This window comes from Aythya ferina, assembly GCF_964211825.1.
Source record: "Aythya ferina genome assembly, chromosome: 3".
NCBI classification, from domain to species: domain Eukaryota; kingdom Metazoa; phylum Chordata; class Aves; order Anseriformes; family Anatidae; genus Aythya; species Aythya ferina.
This window is the reverse complement of record NC_140298.1, coordinates 100,008,982-100,024,453: the sequence shown is the minus strand read 5'-3', so window position 1 is coordinate 100,024,453 and position 15,472 is coordinate 100,008,982. Positions and strand designations below refer to the sequence as shown.

Here is a 15,472-nt window from a genome sequence, read left to right as displayed (position 1 = left end):
CTTTGGTTGACCAGTCTGGAGAAAAGAAGTCTGAGAGGTGACCTCACTGCTCTCTGAGGAGGGGAAGTGAAGTGGAGAGGGAAGCACCCATCTCTTCTTCCTGGTAACCAATGATAGAACATGCTGGAACGGCACAAAGCTGTGCCAGCAGAGGTTCAGACTGGACGTTAGGAAAAATTTCCTTACTGTAAGGGTGGTCCAACATTGGACCAGGCTTCCTAGCAACGTGGTTGATGTCCCAGGCCTGCAGTGTTCAATAGGCTTTGGAACAATGCCCTCGCTATATGCTTTAACTTTTGATTAGCTCTGAAGAGGTCAGGACTAGATGATCTTTGAAGGTCCCTTCCAACTGAACTATTCTATTCTAAATTTCTTGAAATTTCTTGATTGTAGCTCTGAGATTACTTTGACCAGTCTTTCAAATACCACCAGCCACAAATACCACCAAAACTTTCTTCCATATTATAATCTGAGATTTTACCATTTTTGCTATTACTAATTGCAACAAAAACCTGTTGCAGTTGACCTTTTTTACTGAAGGCTGACTTCTGATATGCTGAGTAGAAGACAAACAATTTTCTTTGTCTTCTTCCAATTAATGCACTTAGAGGGTAATTTTTGTTACCTATTTATTCCTTGCTGGTGCATCTTAATCTGTCCTAGCCTTCCAGGTAGTCATATGCTATGCTTTTATAATCATTATTTCCAGATTTCATCTTCTGTATGATTTCCTCCATAGGTCAATGAAGAACTCATGATTTAGGCATCTGACTCTTTCTTTATGGAAGAGATATGTCAGAAACAACAAAATAAAATGATTCAAACCCCAGTTAATTCAATTACTGAAGTCTTTGCAAGCCTTGACTATGGCTGTGAAGGCCAATGAATAATTCTGGTGAAGTATCTCTGCAGTGAAAACAGATTCACAATCATTTTATGGGTTAGCAGAGATACAGATGTGAAATTTTGGTATAATTTAGTGGGAGTTTCACAACTACAGGGCTGCAGATGCAGAACGCATTGTCTCTGAGACACCACCACACACAAATCTGCTAAAAAACACAAGTGTTTGAACAAGACTCCAAACTTAAGGGACCTCACAATGCTCTAAATTACTGATTTTTATAAATACTGAAATCCTCACAATCACTACAGAAGAAAAATTAAATGTACAGATGCATACGTAGATAGGGAGTTCACCTTTTCTTTCAACTACAAAAGAATCAAAACAAAGAAAGGAGACATCACAGGAAGCAGCAAAAACCTGTTTTATAGCATAAGAATAAAATATATAGTTTTAATTAATATTTGATCAATACTTTCCTATCTCTACCAAGAATAAATCATATTATTTTAGTGCAGGACAGGACAGGAAATGTTTTTTATTATTCTCAAAAGAATTAGAAACAGTAAATGAAATATAAAAACACCTTGAAAGTAGTGTTTCTGTACAGATAATCACCTAATTTACCGTTTTATAAAAAATATACAGAAATCCAACAGTGTGTGTCTTTTTAAAAATTGAGTCCCCAATCTATGCCTGCTAATAACACTGAATCAAGTGCTTTCAAGTCTGTAGAGCATTGTAATAAATTATATCAGGCAGAATCAAAACGTAGTATTTGGAGAGTGGTGACTCAACAGCCTTTGTACTCAATAAAATAATGTACAAACTGGCTCAATACCCCTCTATCCTTGTGGAGCACCAAAATTCTCTAAAAGTATCCAATGCCTAGATGTTATCTGAGATCTACACAGGTTATATATACAGAGAGCCACAGCTTTATCAGTGGTATTTACTGAACACCTTTTAATTTCTTGTAATTTCTGTATATTTGTTAAATCCTTTTAGTCCCTAACTAACTAGTAAAGCATGGCTTAGGATAACTAACACAAGAGGATAATACATTTTTTTGCTGCTGTCAACCCTGCCTTAAATTTTCAGTTCCTGAAATTAAGTTTCTAATTGTATCTTCTTTTGCTTCCATATTCTGCATGGAAAAAGCAGGATAAGTACTTCCTAACTTTAGGCCTTAGATGATAAGCTTAGATGATACCTTAGATGATAAGCTAAGAAGCTACTCTTACGACTCCAGTAGAGCAAAGACAGAGAAAAGGCTCCTACAAAGAATAATTTAAAGCACCAAGTGCTATATTTCAACTCTCAGAAAGAGAATAATTTTCTGCACTAATTATGTGGATAGTTTATGGACATTAACCTGTTAATTTAGGTGTCATGGTTTTGGCTGGGACAGAGTTACTTCTCTTTGTAGAGGCTTGTATGATGCTATGTTTTGGATTCTTTTATGAAAAATAATGGCAATAATACACTGATGTCTTAGTCATTGCTGAGCAGTGCTTACACAGAGCCAAGGACTTTTCTCCTCCTTGTGCTGCCCTGCCAGAGAAGAGGCTGGGGGTGCACCAGGAGCTGGGAGGGGACAAAGCCAGGCTGGCCAAAAGGGTGTTCCACACCATGTCGTGTCATGCTCAGCAGTAACAGTTGGGGGACAGAAGGAGGAAGGGGGGTACGTTGGGAGTGATGGTGTTTGTCTTCCCAAGAAACCATTTGGCATGATGAGTCCTGTTTCCCTGGGGAATGAGAAACTGCCAATGGGAAGCAGTGAATGAATTCCTTAGTTTGCTTTGATTGCACACATCACTAGTACAATGTCTTTATCTCAACCCACGAGCTCTTGCACCTTTCCAATTCTCTTCTCCATTCCACCTGGGGAAAGTGAGCAAGTGGCTGGGTGGTGCTGAGCTGCCTGCTGGGGCTAAACCAGAACATTAGGAAATCAACCTAGATAGTTAGGGTTGGATTGCATGATTGCCCTCAGTATTTAAAAAAAAAAAAAAAAAAAAAAGTCTTTTTAAAACTGTAAAATTACACATTACGTATACCAAAATTGATATAAGTAAACTTTAAATAGTTTCTAAGTAACTTGTAGTAGACAGTTTACCCAACAACAGACATTCAGATTCAATACCTTTTCCCCTAGCTTTCATAATCACCAGTTTTTCTTATGGGTTTTATTAATAATTAAAAACCACGGCAGAGAGATCAATTAAATGATTCCTTCTTATACAGAAGAGGTATTTGTTTTGGACTGGGAGTAACTTCTGATCATCTGCCATATACAGAATTGTTTTTGTGTTTTTTTTTTTCAAGTGCATTTTTATTTCAAAATACTGACCTAAATATAAGAAAATAATTTAACACAGGAGAAAATGTTAACGGTTAAATATTTTAATAACTTCTTGAAAAGTCTATAAATTTCCAAGTACCTTTTCCAAATAAGATGACAAAACAGTGACATACAGAAAGTGTACAAGCTGTCAAACTAGTAACAGATATTTATTTCTTTCTGATATGAAGCATTTTAACTCATCTTTTGATGTCTGTAATAAAACTTCATAAATAAATTTCTACAGGAGAAAATGTTAAATATTAAAGACAGCTTGCCTAATTTTCACTTCTTTAATCAACAAAGCCAACATTTTTGGAAACAGCAAGGATTGGACACTTTCTTCCTGAGTAATGGTACAATGCCAAATTGATGCTATGAAAGCACATATAAAGTGAAGTTTTCTAATAACATATTCAAAGTGCTTCCCAGAATTACAGGATTAGCCTGGAAAATGCTACAATTATGTTTTACAAAGTAAAAGAAAAAAAACCTCTTTACAATACTATAAAAAGTAAGAAGGCTTCCCAGTATGGTAAATTCACCTTGGGTCTTTGGGACATTTGGCTAGCTGGAGCAGAAGCAATATCTCACCAGGCTGAGCTCCGTAAATCCCAGACAAATGCTCATGGCAAACGTAATCTGAACAGCTTGACATATCCAAACCAGATTGGTTTCTTAATGCACTGCTTGGCTATCTGTGCATGATATGCAATATAAATACAGAGTTAACTTGTCAGACTCACTGCAATGATACTGCATGCAAACACACACTGTGCTTTCCACAACATGGTTGTAATTTATGTTGACCCCTCTTTCATGTATATACATTATGTACTAAAAAGGACAGTTCAGAACTTAAAAACACAGAAAACATTGTTTTTTAATTTGCAAACGGGCTAAATGTGTGCATGTAAGCTCTTAAATTTTGCAGCTAAACAATAATTAGAAAAATCGGGTAAAATAATGAAAGTCTTACCTGGTCTGAGGGAGAACAGCATTTATTTGCCATTTTCATCTATGAAACAGAGATGGAATAATACTCAGAGTTATTAATACGCTGATATGAGGAGTTTCTCAATTAGTACTGAGGTAGTTACTTAAGACTGTATTAACACTTTCAAATTATAAGAAAATATATAGTTCCATCCACAAATACTGGATTTATACTATTATACTAAGTTTACAAAACAAAAAAGACTGGAAACCTTTTATGTAAGTTTTCATGAAATCCTTCACAAAAATTTGCATTTATGAATTTAACTTTTCCACTCTGGGTAAAAATATTATACTGTCCTGTAGACACCTCACCTAAGAAAACAAATACCACAGTGTATATGACATGTTTAAAAATAAAAGGAATATTGCTTAGAATATCCTTTAGTTTATTGTCAGTATAAAGTTACATATCTTTCTTCTCACTGTTCAAATAAGAGTCCTGCTGATTTTAGATTTTCTTTGGCAGTCATAGTTTCCACAGATGAGTGGTGGACAAATCCTGGCAAATATTCCCTTCTTTAAAGTGAAATATTAGTAAGTGTAGTAATGAAATGGAATAAGACTAAGTGACTGTATATATAGTCTCCTTTACATGCAGGGTTATAAACTGCAAAGAGTCAGGCAGCTGATAAACACTTCCAAAGGATCTTGTCATTACACAACCTATTTTGTAACAAATGAAAGGTTTGTGATAAATACCAAAAGCTACAATTATGAACAGGAGAAGTTACAATTTCAACAGAAAAAGAGCAGAAGAAATCCAGGGCTCCCTCTTGTATCCTGGCAAGAGCAGATTTGTAAGATCAAATCTGCAGAAAAGCAGAGCATGTCTGTAGTCATGTAGCTTAGTAAATACAGTGACACCATTACCTGTTATGGTGAGTCAGTTCTGGACAACAGCTGAGGGCCCACACAGCTGCCCTCTTTCTTCCCCTTTCCAGCAGGAACAGGGAGAGAATAGGAACAGGAAAAGCAAGAAGACTTGTGGGTCAAGATAAAGCATATTTAATAAGTGAAGAAAAAAAAAAAAAAAAAAAGTGATGTAAAGGCAATCCCTCACCACCTCCTACAAAAAGACCAATGCCCAGCCAGTCTGCCAGCAACAGGCACCAGGGAAGACAAATGCTCCCCCAGCTTTACTGCTGAACACAATGATGATGATAGGGAATACCTTTTTGGCCAATTCGAGTCTGGTATCCCAGCTGTTTCCCTTCCAAATTTCTTACCTATCCCTCACTGAGGGGCAGAGGAGGTTAGAATAAGAAAAAGAGAAATTCTTGATGCCCTACAAGCACTGCTCAGCAACAGAAAAAAACACTTTTAAGGTATCAATGCTGTTTTAGCCACAAATGCAAAGCACCACAACAGCTGCTATGAAGAATGTTAATTTTATCCCAGCCAGACCAAGCACACCTGTGAACGGCCAACAGGCTTTGTGTTATGCGAATGACAGAGGCCTCAATATGTGTAAGGATTTGTCTTGACTTGTCTTGGGCTGTCTGAAGCTATTTTACACCTTGTTTAGCGATAAAATAACAATATAATGAGCTATATAATAGACTATTGTCTATTTTGTTTTAGCAAAGTACAATTGTAGGATGTAATGATATATATGTGTATATATACACTTGTAATTAATAGATGGCAATAACAAGTTGTTATTCTGTATAGAGTTACCCATGACTGCAAACAAAATAGCCTTAAAACACAATGTGATGTAGAGGAGTTTAAGATGACAGCAGGAGCCTTCACTTTACGGACACAGGCAGATACAAAGGCCCAGGCCTATATGAAGTCATCAGTCAGCCCTAACCCATCACAGGCCCTTGGAGGGATCCTGCCATGCTCTGCACCACCTCCCCACCACCCTAGAGGAGGAACAGGGACAACCACAACAGAGACAGGGCACAGCCTGCAGGTGCGGGCACATGTACCATAGCACAGACAAGGACAAAAGGAGGGGACTGGAGCTGACAGGCAGCCACGAAGCAAAGTGGGGGCTACTAACATGGCTCCTCACAGCTCCCGCACACAGCTCTGCCCACAGCAGCCTGACCCCAGGCTGCATAGCCACATGTGGCCTGAAGAGAGGAGAGGCGGCAGAGCTCCTTTTTCTTGGGGCACTGACAATAACAAGCCAGTGGGAACTCAAGAATCCTACACTGTAATGTGGATAAAACAAACTGGTGACATGCCCAGTGTTGCTGAAGGAAGCAGACCTCACTGGTCTGGTTTAGCGAGTGGCCTGATCCTATTGGCCTAATCCTGAGCATTTGTGCAGGACACGATGAAAAGGCACATGGAAACCTGTAACATCAGGAGGAATGCCATCACACACTGCCCAGCTTCAGCTACAGACTATCTCCAGTGCTTCAGAGACAAATACACACACAAAGTAACTACACAGAAGCCAAGCAATATAAATGTAACATATTATTTCCATGCAGGTGACCACAGACATGCTACGACTATGATAATATAAAACAGCGCAAATAAGCAGGGCTAGCAGTGATCCTGTCTGCTTCACCTGCCTCTCTGGCTCAGTCCAAACCACTTAAGCTCCTTATATAATAGGAATAATTTTTCTTATCTTACTTTTTTTTTATTGTGTTCAGATGTGCCTAGAAAATTGAGTGTGAAACTGGCCATACAGTTTTTCTGGAGAATGAGGGAAGAGTACCATGAAGAGCATCTTCACCATCAGTTCAGCTTCCTGTTGGTACAGGCAATAGGAAAGAATGCTTTGGACTCTGCAGCTTTTCACTGTACAGACCTAGTTCACTCAAAGCAGGGATGGCTGCTGTCCTAATGTGGGACTGTGGGGAGAGGAAAGAACTCCTTCTGCACCATGTTACATCCTGAAGAGAGAGAAGTATGCACTCTGCACTTTGCCCAGTACCACATGCTCTCTACATTCCTCCACAGCTGGTGCATTGAGACAGGCATACAAATGGAATAGGCTACACCTTGTTGGGACTGCATTAATATTCAGCACTGCAGTAAAATAATGGGAGCTGGAGACAACAAGAGAGATAAAACCAAAATCCTGGATCTGCAAAGACTGCAGGCAGTTTGGAAAAGGAAGCATAAAGCAACTGTAATTACTACACTGTTTTAAATAAATACATACAGGGCAGAAACAGAATAGGGATAAAATCATTCAGAACCACATGCTTAAACTCAAATATCTCCTAGGCTGGAGATAACTTTGACAATCTAAAGAAAAAGAAAAAGTTTTACATCTAATATACCTATACTCCATTTATAGTGAGCAGAGAGAAAAAGAAAGATTTTGACAGGTACTTTTTTTTTTTTTCTTTTCTAGGTAACAGAGGGTTATAAGCAACTGCTTATTGTTTGGCTAAATTTAGGTGATGTGGTTCCTAGCCTTACTGACACAACCTTCTTTACAACCTCGATGGCTTCATTTGTGATACTTTCAGATGGGAATTTGTGAGTTAAAAAAAAAAAAAAAAAAAGGCAGCAAAGAAATACCATGTTTTTATACCACCAGTAGAACTGTTTTTTTTGTTGTTGTTTTTTTTTTTTTTTTTTTTGTAATCACTGAGGTAGTCATATTTGTTTCCTACGTAGGCACCCAAGGATGATGTTTCCATCTATCTACAGGTACCCCACATATTGCTATGTAAAGAAAGCAGCAAGACTCCTTCCCTCTTCTTTCTTTTTTATATGCAAGTTCAAAACTCCTAATTTGTAAGTCTCTCACTAGCCAAACCGAAATTTCACTCCACTTTGATATACGGTATTACTTAGATATACCTGTACATGAAGGCATAACAGAAAATGTTTAATACTACAACATGTACAATTGAAACAGCTGTCAAAAACAAATATACCTGTTTTGAAACCAAATTTTAAGTTTCTACCACTCTCCGTAATGGAATTCTCTGGAAGCTGCTAGAATGATTTTAAAAAAAACTTAAATGATACTGTAAGTGGAACAACTGTATCTTAACTAATTTTCTTACCTACTTATGATTTATTCATCTATTTGTGATTAAAGTTCTGAAAAACGACACCTTTAAAATGTACCAAAAAAAAAAAAAAGAAAAACTTGAAAAAGTTATAAATACAAGAAATAAGTCTCAGTAATGGAAATAATGGAAATGAACTGGCAGCATTAAGTTTATGTGTTTCTGCATATCATTACTATGTTAATGTTCAGTGTTATATTTGAAAGAAAATTAAGATCAGTGAGAAAAGCTTCATATATTTAATAGTTTGTACTTGAATGGCACAAAACAGAAAAATATCAATTATTCCAAATTGTGATGAACTTTCCCAGCACAGCATTGCTGCTGCACACTACAAAAACAAAACAAAACAAAACAAAAACAAACAAAAAAAACCTTCTAACTAAGCGAATAGGAACAGGAGCAGTGCAATGCAGATGCACATTCAGACTGAGTTGTCCCTGTGCTTTTCAATTCATCATGGCAGCTTCACTGGCAGTTTCTGTTCCCTCTCTCCCCTCAGCTTCTTCAGCTGCACTTCCTTCTGTGGGAAAAAAGGGGCACAAAAAAGTAAATGTGAGGTCCTGATTCACCTCTATTATTTTCTTCTGCCAAAGGTAAAAAAGCTTGGAGAACACTGAGAAGATTGGAAATAATATCCCAAAGAAAGAAGATGGGGAAATTTCACACTGTCAGAAAAGTATGTGGAATACAAGAATATGAATGGAGCTGTGAATAAATTCTGGCAAGAGTCCTTAGAAAAATGTAATCCATACTGCTTCTAAAACTCACAATTACAGGAAGATTTTCCTAGCTAAACATATGCATGTAGGACATGTATCAGTACGGAGGGTTAAAAAGACACCCTTACATCTTTCTCCATGTTGCAATATTCCCTATACTTCTCTGTCTTGTAAGAATTATCACTCTGCAGGCTGGTACCAGAATCACTATTTCTCATTTACTGAGTAACACTTTCTAGATATGCTAGCATCCAGGGGTAGCATTCTTATGCAGTGATGACTCCTCACATCTTCACTATTGAAAGACAACTCCTCCTTTACGCTTGATCCCCAGAGAGCTTGCCTTCGCAAAGAAGTTAGATGTTTCAGTACTTCAAAAAAGTAGTCTGACATTAGCAGAAGTGTCACATTATGGCAGAGTTATTTTTATACTGCCTACATTAGGATTATCTTCTGGCATCAGCAGGAGATCTGACAGAGCTGCCAGTTGCTGGATGAGATTGTACAGTGGCAAAATAAAATATATTAAGGTAAAGTGATGTATGAAAGAGAGGGTGCACTGCAAGAAAACAATTCATCTGCATCAGGAGCACTTTACAAATTAAAATTCAAAGAGAAATATTCAAAATGGTATGCAGAAGTATATGACAAAAGTTGTATATAAAAGAGTAGCACAAATATGCACAGCTGAATTAGGAATGATTAAACTGCAGGAAGAGTAAATAAAATCAAGAGATAAATATTGGCAGAATCAAAATCTAAAACTGTGAAGAGGTAAAACTGAACAATGGAAAATATTGCTTAAATACATAGTATTGCGGCAGGTAAGAATGCTGACATTCTTTATGCCAACAGTATCACTAGGAAGGTCAATTGTTACTGTGTATCTGGCAATTAATCTCTGAACCAGTAGAGATTATCTTCAGGAACTCCACAAGAGGTGCAGAAAAAATACAACAACAACATTTTGTGAAATGGTAATAGTGAGGTAATAAAAAGCATCCAGAATGGATTTTCAATACATCTAATTTGAAGGCCTTGTCCTAAACAGCATGTATATCCCTTTTCCCCTCAGAGACAGGGGGCAGTCCCTAGCTTTCTTTTACTGTACACTTAAGTTACACTCCAACCTCACATTCTTGGTCTTTAAAAACAAGAACAAACAAACAAAAAAAAAGTAGTTTGTGGTGAAAGGAATAGTCACTGGCTGGTATATCTCCTATTCTGATCATGAGTAATTAAAACAGCACTGTGGTCAGACCTGTCTAGTTGTTCTATAGGCAGCATATCTGACAGAGCCTGTAAAGCACTGATTTGAAAGAAAAAGTTTAATCTCTTCTTAATTCTCTGTATAGACTTTACTCTGTATCTGACCAAGAGCACTGAATACAGGAGTTTTTCACAGCACTTTTTTTTTTTTTTTTTCCCCTATCAGATCCTTCCCCCAAACAGCCACTTAGATGAACACCAGGTGGTTCACTTGGTTTACAGAATTCACTATTGTGATAAATAACTGAGAAGACCAAGAAAAAAACTCTGTATAAAATAAAATATTTATGCAGACCAGTCACAATAGAGTGAAGATACTACATCAGAACACATGCTACTGCATACAGTGTATTTTGAAAAACAACAGACTAGAACCCTACCTCTGATAAAATCTGCTTGTACCTATAGCCACTTTTTATTGGCTTATTCATCCATATTCTTAAAGTGACATTTATTCACTGGAATTTTTCAAAAGCAAAAGAATTGGGTTGGGAACCACGAACTGGAAAAGCTCTAATAATATTTCCATTCACTTCTTTTTACTACTAACAGTGCAGGAATTATGAAATTTCATGAATAATTTACATAGCTTTCTTAGAACTCTCAAATAGCAAGACCTATATTTATACAGAATGCATCATAAGCAAAAATATTTGATTTTGTCAAATATACTGTTTAAAGTAATTGAATATTAAATAACAATTAATTTATTTAAAAAGCTATTTTGATCAAATCTGATTCCAAGTAACTTTTGAAGACCAGAAAAATAAATTATAATCTGTTTTGACCAAAAATTTACATTGAAATCTAACACAAATTCTACACATTATAATCTAAAGAACTAAGCAGTAATTAACCAGGAGTATGAAGTGCAAGTTAAAGATAGAGATAAAGTTAGAGATGCCACCAGATCATGATTGCAGTCATGAAATGAAATTACAGTCTAACACATCTAAGGAAAAAAGATTAAAAACTTGCACAAAGACTTATTTCAAAGACAACTGTCCAATAGTTTTTTCATCACTGCTTTCTAACATCTCAGAGACTGAAATATATTTTCAATATACTACATGTTCAAGTTGTCTATTAACTTTATGATTCATTCCAGGATCTTCAAATTTTCTGTTGTTCTTTCTTGGAATAACAATGTGCTGTCCAAATGATTTCTTTTTCTCCAAGGATTATTTAATGCTTCTGCTTGCAACAGCAAATGCTACTTATGAATTAGCAGGAATCATTTATACAATAAACACCCTTCCACTTCCATAGAGAAAGATTAAATAATGTGAATTTAAATAAAACAACTCCTAGAGAACTTAGGTAAAAATACTGTCTCCTACTAAGACCCTGTAAGTCACACTTCACTAGCTACAGAATTTCGAATTTCAAAATCAGTAAGTGCTAATTTCAAGCACAATTTAATTACAAAAATGTAAAAACAAATATTTGGTCATATCTAAAGCTCTGTGTAATGACCAAGAAGGATCAATACTTTTCCTTAAGAAGTCTTTAAAATAATAAATGCAATCTGAAGTTGTACTACTCTCTGATTTATAACACTGCAACTCTTGAGAACTTGATACTTTTGATTGATCAGACATGCTGTTCCTGTTTTTCCCTTACTCCTTTTCCTCCCCCAAAACACACATTTTATATATATGGTATCTTAAATGTGAATTATTTTCTGCCCTTGGAAAATTAGAAATAGTTTTACAACAGCACAGACAAGAAAATATGCAGAAAGTAACATACATTTTGAAGTGTCAAATCACTGATGTTAGTTGATATTGCTCTCAGCCAGTCAGAACTCTCCTGGGCTGTATAAAACTGAAGTATCCCAGTACTAACTCCATCGAGTGCCAGCACTTCAAATGCATTAGATCTGCAGTAAGAAGAAATATATCCGTAAAGGAAGATATATCAGTTTTCTGAAACTGTCCAATATCTCTTAGTGTTTAAGTGATCCTTACAACTTTTGAAAAGTTTTGGGGGTTGAATTTACAAATAAAAAGAAAGGCAACAAAAAGAAGGATAATAATGGACAGTATCAGCAGCAACACATACAATAAATACTTTCTCTGTACCAGCATCTATATGTGCTGATCATTTACTTCCCTTAAGCATACCAACTGTTTATAATTACTAAACTTAGGGTAGTGTACTCAGGAAATATGAATTAGATCTTTTTGAATAAATATTAATATTTTTGAAACCAAAATGACTTTTTTCTTTACTGCATTGTTGGTTTCATTTGCTAGGAATGTAAATGTTGCAACAAATTGCCTTCCCTAGTTTTAATTTATTAAATTCCTATACTTTCTATACAAAACTCTAACCAAAGTTTCCTTTAAGTTCTTTTATGACATAGGAATGTGAGAAATGTACTTGAAAGTTCATTTATAATATTTTTGAATGTAAGGCCCTTTCTCATAACAGCATCTACATGTGCTAATATTCAACTGAATTTTATTCAATTTTTATGCTTCGTTTATATCTTTAAAGCAACTTTGTTCTACAAATGCCAATGTTTCCTTAACAGATGTAGGAAGCTGAACTCTGTGCTCTAAAATCCCACACATCTGGATGATGGTGGGATACACTTTTTCAACTATTAAATTTTTCAGTAGGAATAACAGAAGTCTATTCAGCAGTGGCATGGAAGTACACTGGTTATATATATTTAAAACATACGACATGCAATAGTTTCAACTAAATTTCAGAGAGTTACATAGATTACTTCTTAGGTGTCCATGTGTGTCATGAGAATTAGATTTTACTTATATACTATTTTGTTTGTATCTTTTTTATAACTTGGAGAATATCACCACTCTCTGTTATGTTTACATAGTTGCTATATTTATACTTTAATGCTGTATTGCTTTCTATTGAATCCAGAATACTGTTCTGTGAAGTTGCTGGGTTGGGTTGTTATCTAGGAATCTCTTATCTAAGGTGAAATTTTCTACTGTTTAATTTATGATATATGTCAATATGAGCATTCAAAATGACACACAAAGGTTACGTGAGTCACTCTGACCCTTACTGAAAAAGTTATTAACTTAACAATTGTAATTTGTAGGGAGTTTGATAGTAAACATGAAGACTAAAATCTGCATACTAAAAAGGTAATATAAAATACCCATCATATGCAATATTAGCAAGATGCAATATTCTTATATATATGTACACATAGCTGATACCCTTTACTGTTAAATGAGTTGTTAAGTTATACTTGCTGCTAACAAAAATAACATTCTTGGTCTGAAGACTTAAATGTTATCAGTAGATTTCCTTGATTTCCTTTCATGATTGAATTATCATGTTACCTACTAAAACCTAAAAACAATGTCAAAATTCTGTGTCACTTCCGTTTCAGGAGATCTCTGTTTCATCTCTTTAGAAAGAAAGAAAAGGTAAACAAACAAACAAACAAACAAACAAAAAACCACAACAACAAAACAAACAAACCAAAAGAAAACATGTTATATTATCTTCAAGTAAACTGAGTGAAATAATCACCCCTTGAGCATACGGTTCCTTTTATCTAAGGCTCTCATAAACATCCCTGCAGTGCTGTAATGGAATGACTTATGGTATGATCTCTTCAACATCCCTCTGACACAGGGAACATCTATTATTGACTATGCATTGATATACAGTGGAACATGGAAACAATCAAACTGCTGCCTTGAAGAGAATCCATTCACAATGCATAATTTAGACAGAAAATTAAAATATCGAAGTTAAGATACTAGAATCCTTACACAAGTGAGAGAGGACAATCCAGAGCATTTAAGACAGAAAAATGGTGCACTTCACTGTCACCACATAGGGTGCCTACATAATAACTCAGGTTTGGAAGATACATAAATGTATGCAACATGAATTCCTTATCTAAGTGGCACAAAGTTACACAATTGGCTGATGAGAGATCACAGAAATGAACTCTTAGGGTAACAGCTAATACAGCTAACACACAATCATGTTTTTTGTTGTTGTTGTTTGGTTTTGTTTTTGTTTAAACAAAGGCCTCTACAAGTTTTGTTATAAAAATTAACCAATCTTTTCTAATTTGAAACATGGTTCTGGCAATACTGCAGATGACACTAAAGCTTCTGCTGTCCTTTACCTTATTAAAATATTGTGATCGGTTTTAAAAGACAGTTAAGAAATTCAAACAAAGGCAGCTAGATATCTGAACGATTCACTGACACGATATTTGCACAGAATCAAAATGTAGGATGTGAGGGATCCTAAAAGTCCAGGCCAAAAATGGATGCAGTATTTAAGATGCAGGTATTTCAGATGTCGCCTCACAAATGCAAAGCAGAGGAAAATAATCGCTTCCTTTGACCTGCTGACTCTGTTATTACTAATACTGTCCCATTTGTGGCTACCCTTCTTCCCTGAAAGTGCATACAGCTGACTCATGTTCCACATACTAACCAAGGTTTGTTCTCAACCTTGCTCAATGTTACTATATTATTTCTTGCTTTCAATTACGATTGTTTCCCTCTACAAATTCCATAATGTATTGTTGTATGTATCACACTGTGGTCTGTAAAATATAATGTATATAAGGCAAGACGTGAAAACAATTATCCAAACTAAAACCAAAAGCTAAATGAAATGTTGAACTTTTTTTTTCCACTTTAAGTGAAACAACCAGTACATGATGCAAGCACCAAGACAGCACTGAAATTTAGGTGAAAATAAATCCTAGAGGCTTAAATACCACACTTTTCTCCATTTCATCAAAACACAGAAAATAAAAAAAAATAGAGGGACCTCTAAGCACCTACTCCTGCTTGCTGACAAGGATGAGCTTTAATATCACATAAGAGTTTTGAGAGGTTTCAAGATGCTATGAAGTCACATCACCACAAAATAAGATGACATGGCTTTTTTTTTGTTTTGTTTTGTTTTGTTTTTTTGGGGGGGAAGAGGGGAGGTGGAGGCTTAGAAGAGGGAAGAAGGGGGAAGGCTTAAAGACCATTTTAAGACACAGCTAGAGGAGATTCTTGTCTCTTTTATTCCTGCTGTTATTATATTATTGCAACGAGAACCAGAAGTAAATGGAGTGGAGTTCTGATAGTTTGAAACAGCAGAAAATGAATACTGACTGCAACTTATAACCTATACACAACTATATATGGGGTTAAGAGGCTTCAAATCTTTCTAAGACTGCAAATGCCACCTACCACCAAAAAAAGGAGAAAAAAGCACAAAACAGGAAACAGAAACATAGGCAGTAACTTCTCTGTTCCTTTACACTGACTATCACTTGAAATACACACCT

The 15,472-nt window shown here is 35.8% G+C and overlaps 1 protein-coding gene across 7 annotated transcripts in view; it reads right to left on the bottom strand.

The window, feature by feature from the left end:
- Positions 1-15,472, bottom strand: part of SNTG2 (syntrophin gamma 2) — a 291,451-nt gene that overhangs the window by 61,360 nt on the left and 214,619 nt on the right. For 6 of the 7 annotated variants that reach the window (XM_084512370.1, XM_084512371.1, XM_084512376.1 and 3 more), the window contains 2 exons: positions 11,926-12,055; positions 4,168-4,206 (listed from right to left, as the gene is read on the bottom strand). In XM_084512370.1, coding sequence (XP_084368496.1) covers positions 4,168-4,206; positions 11,926-12,055 — 169 coding nt within the window. The remainder of the gene's footprint in view (positions 1-4,167; positions 4,207-11,925; positions 12,056-15,472) is intronic. The other variant, XM_084512372.1, reaches the window with a different exon arrangement.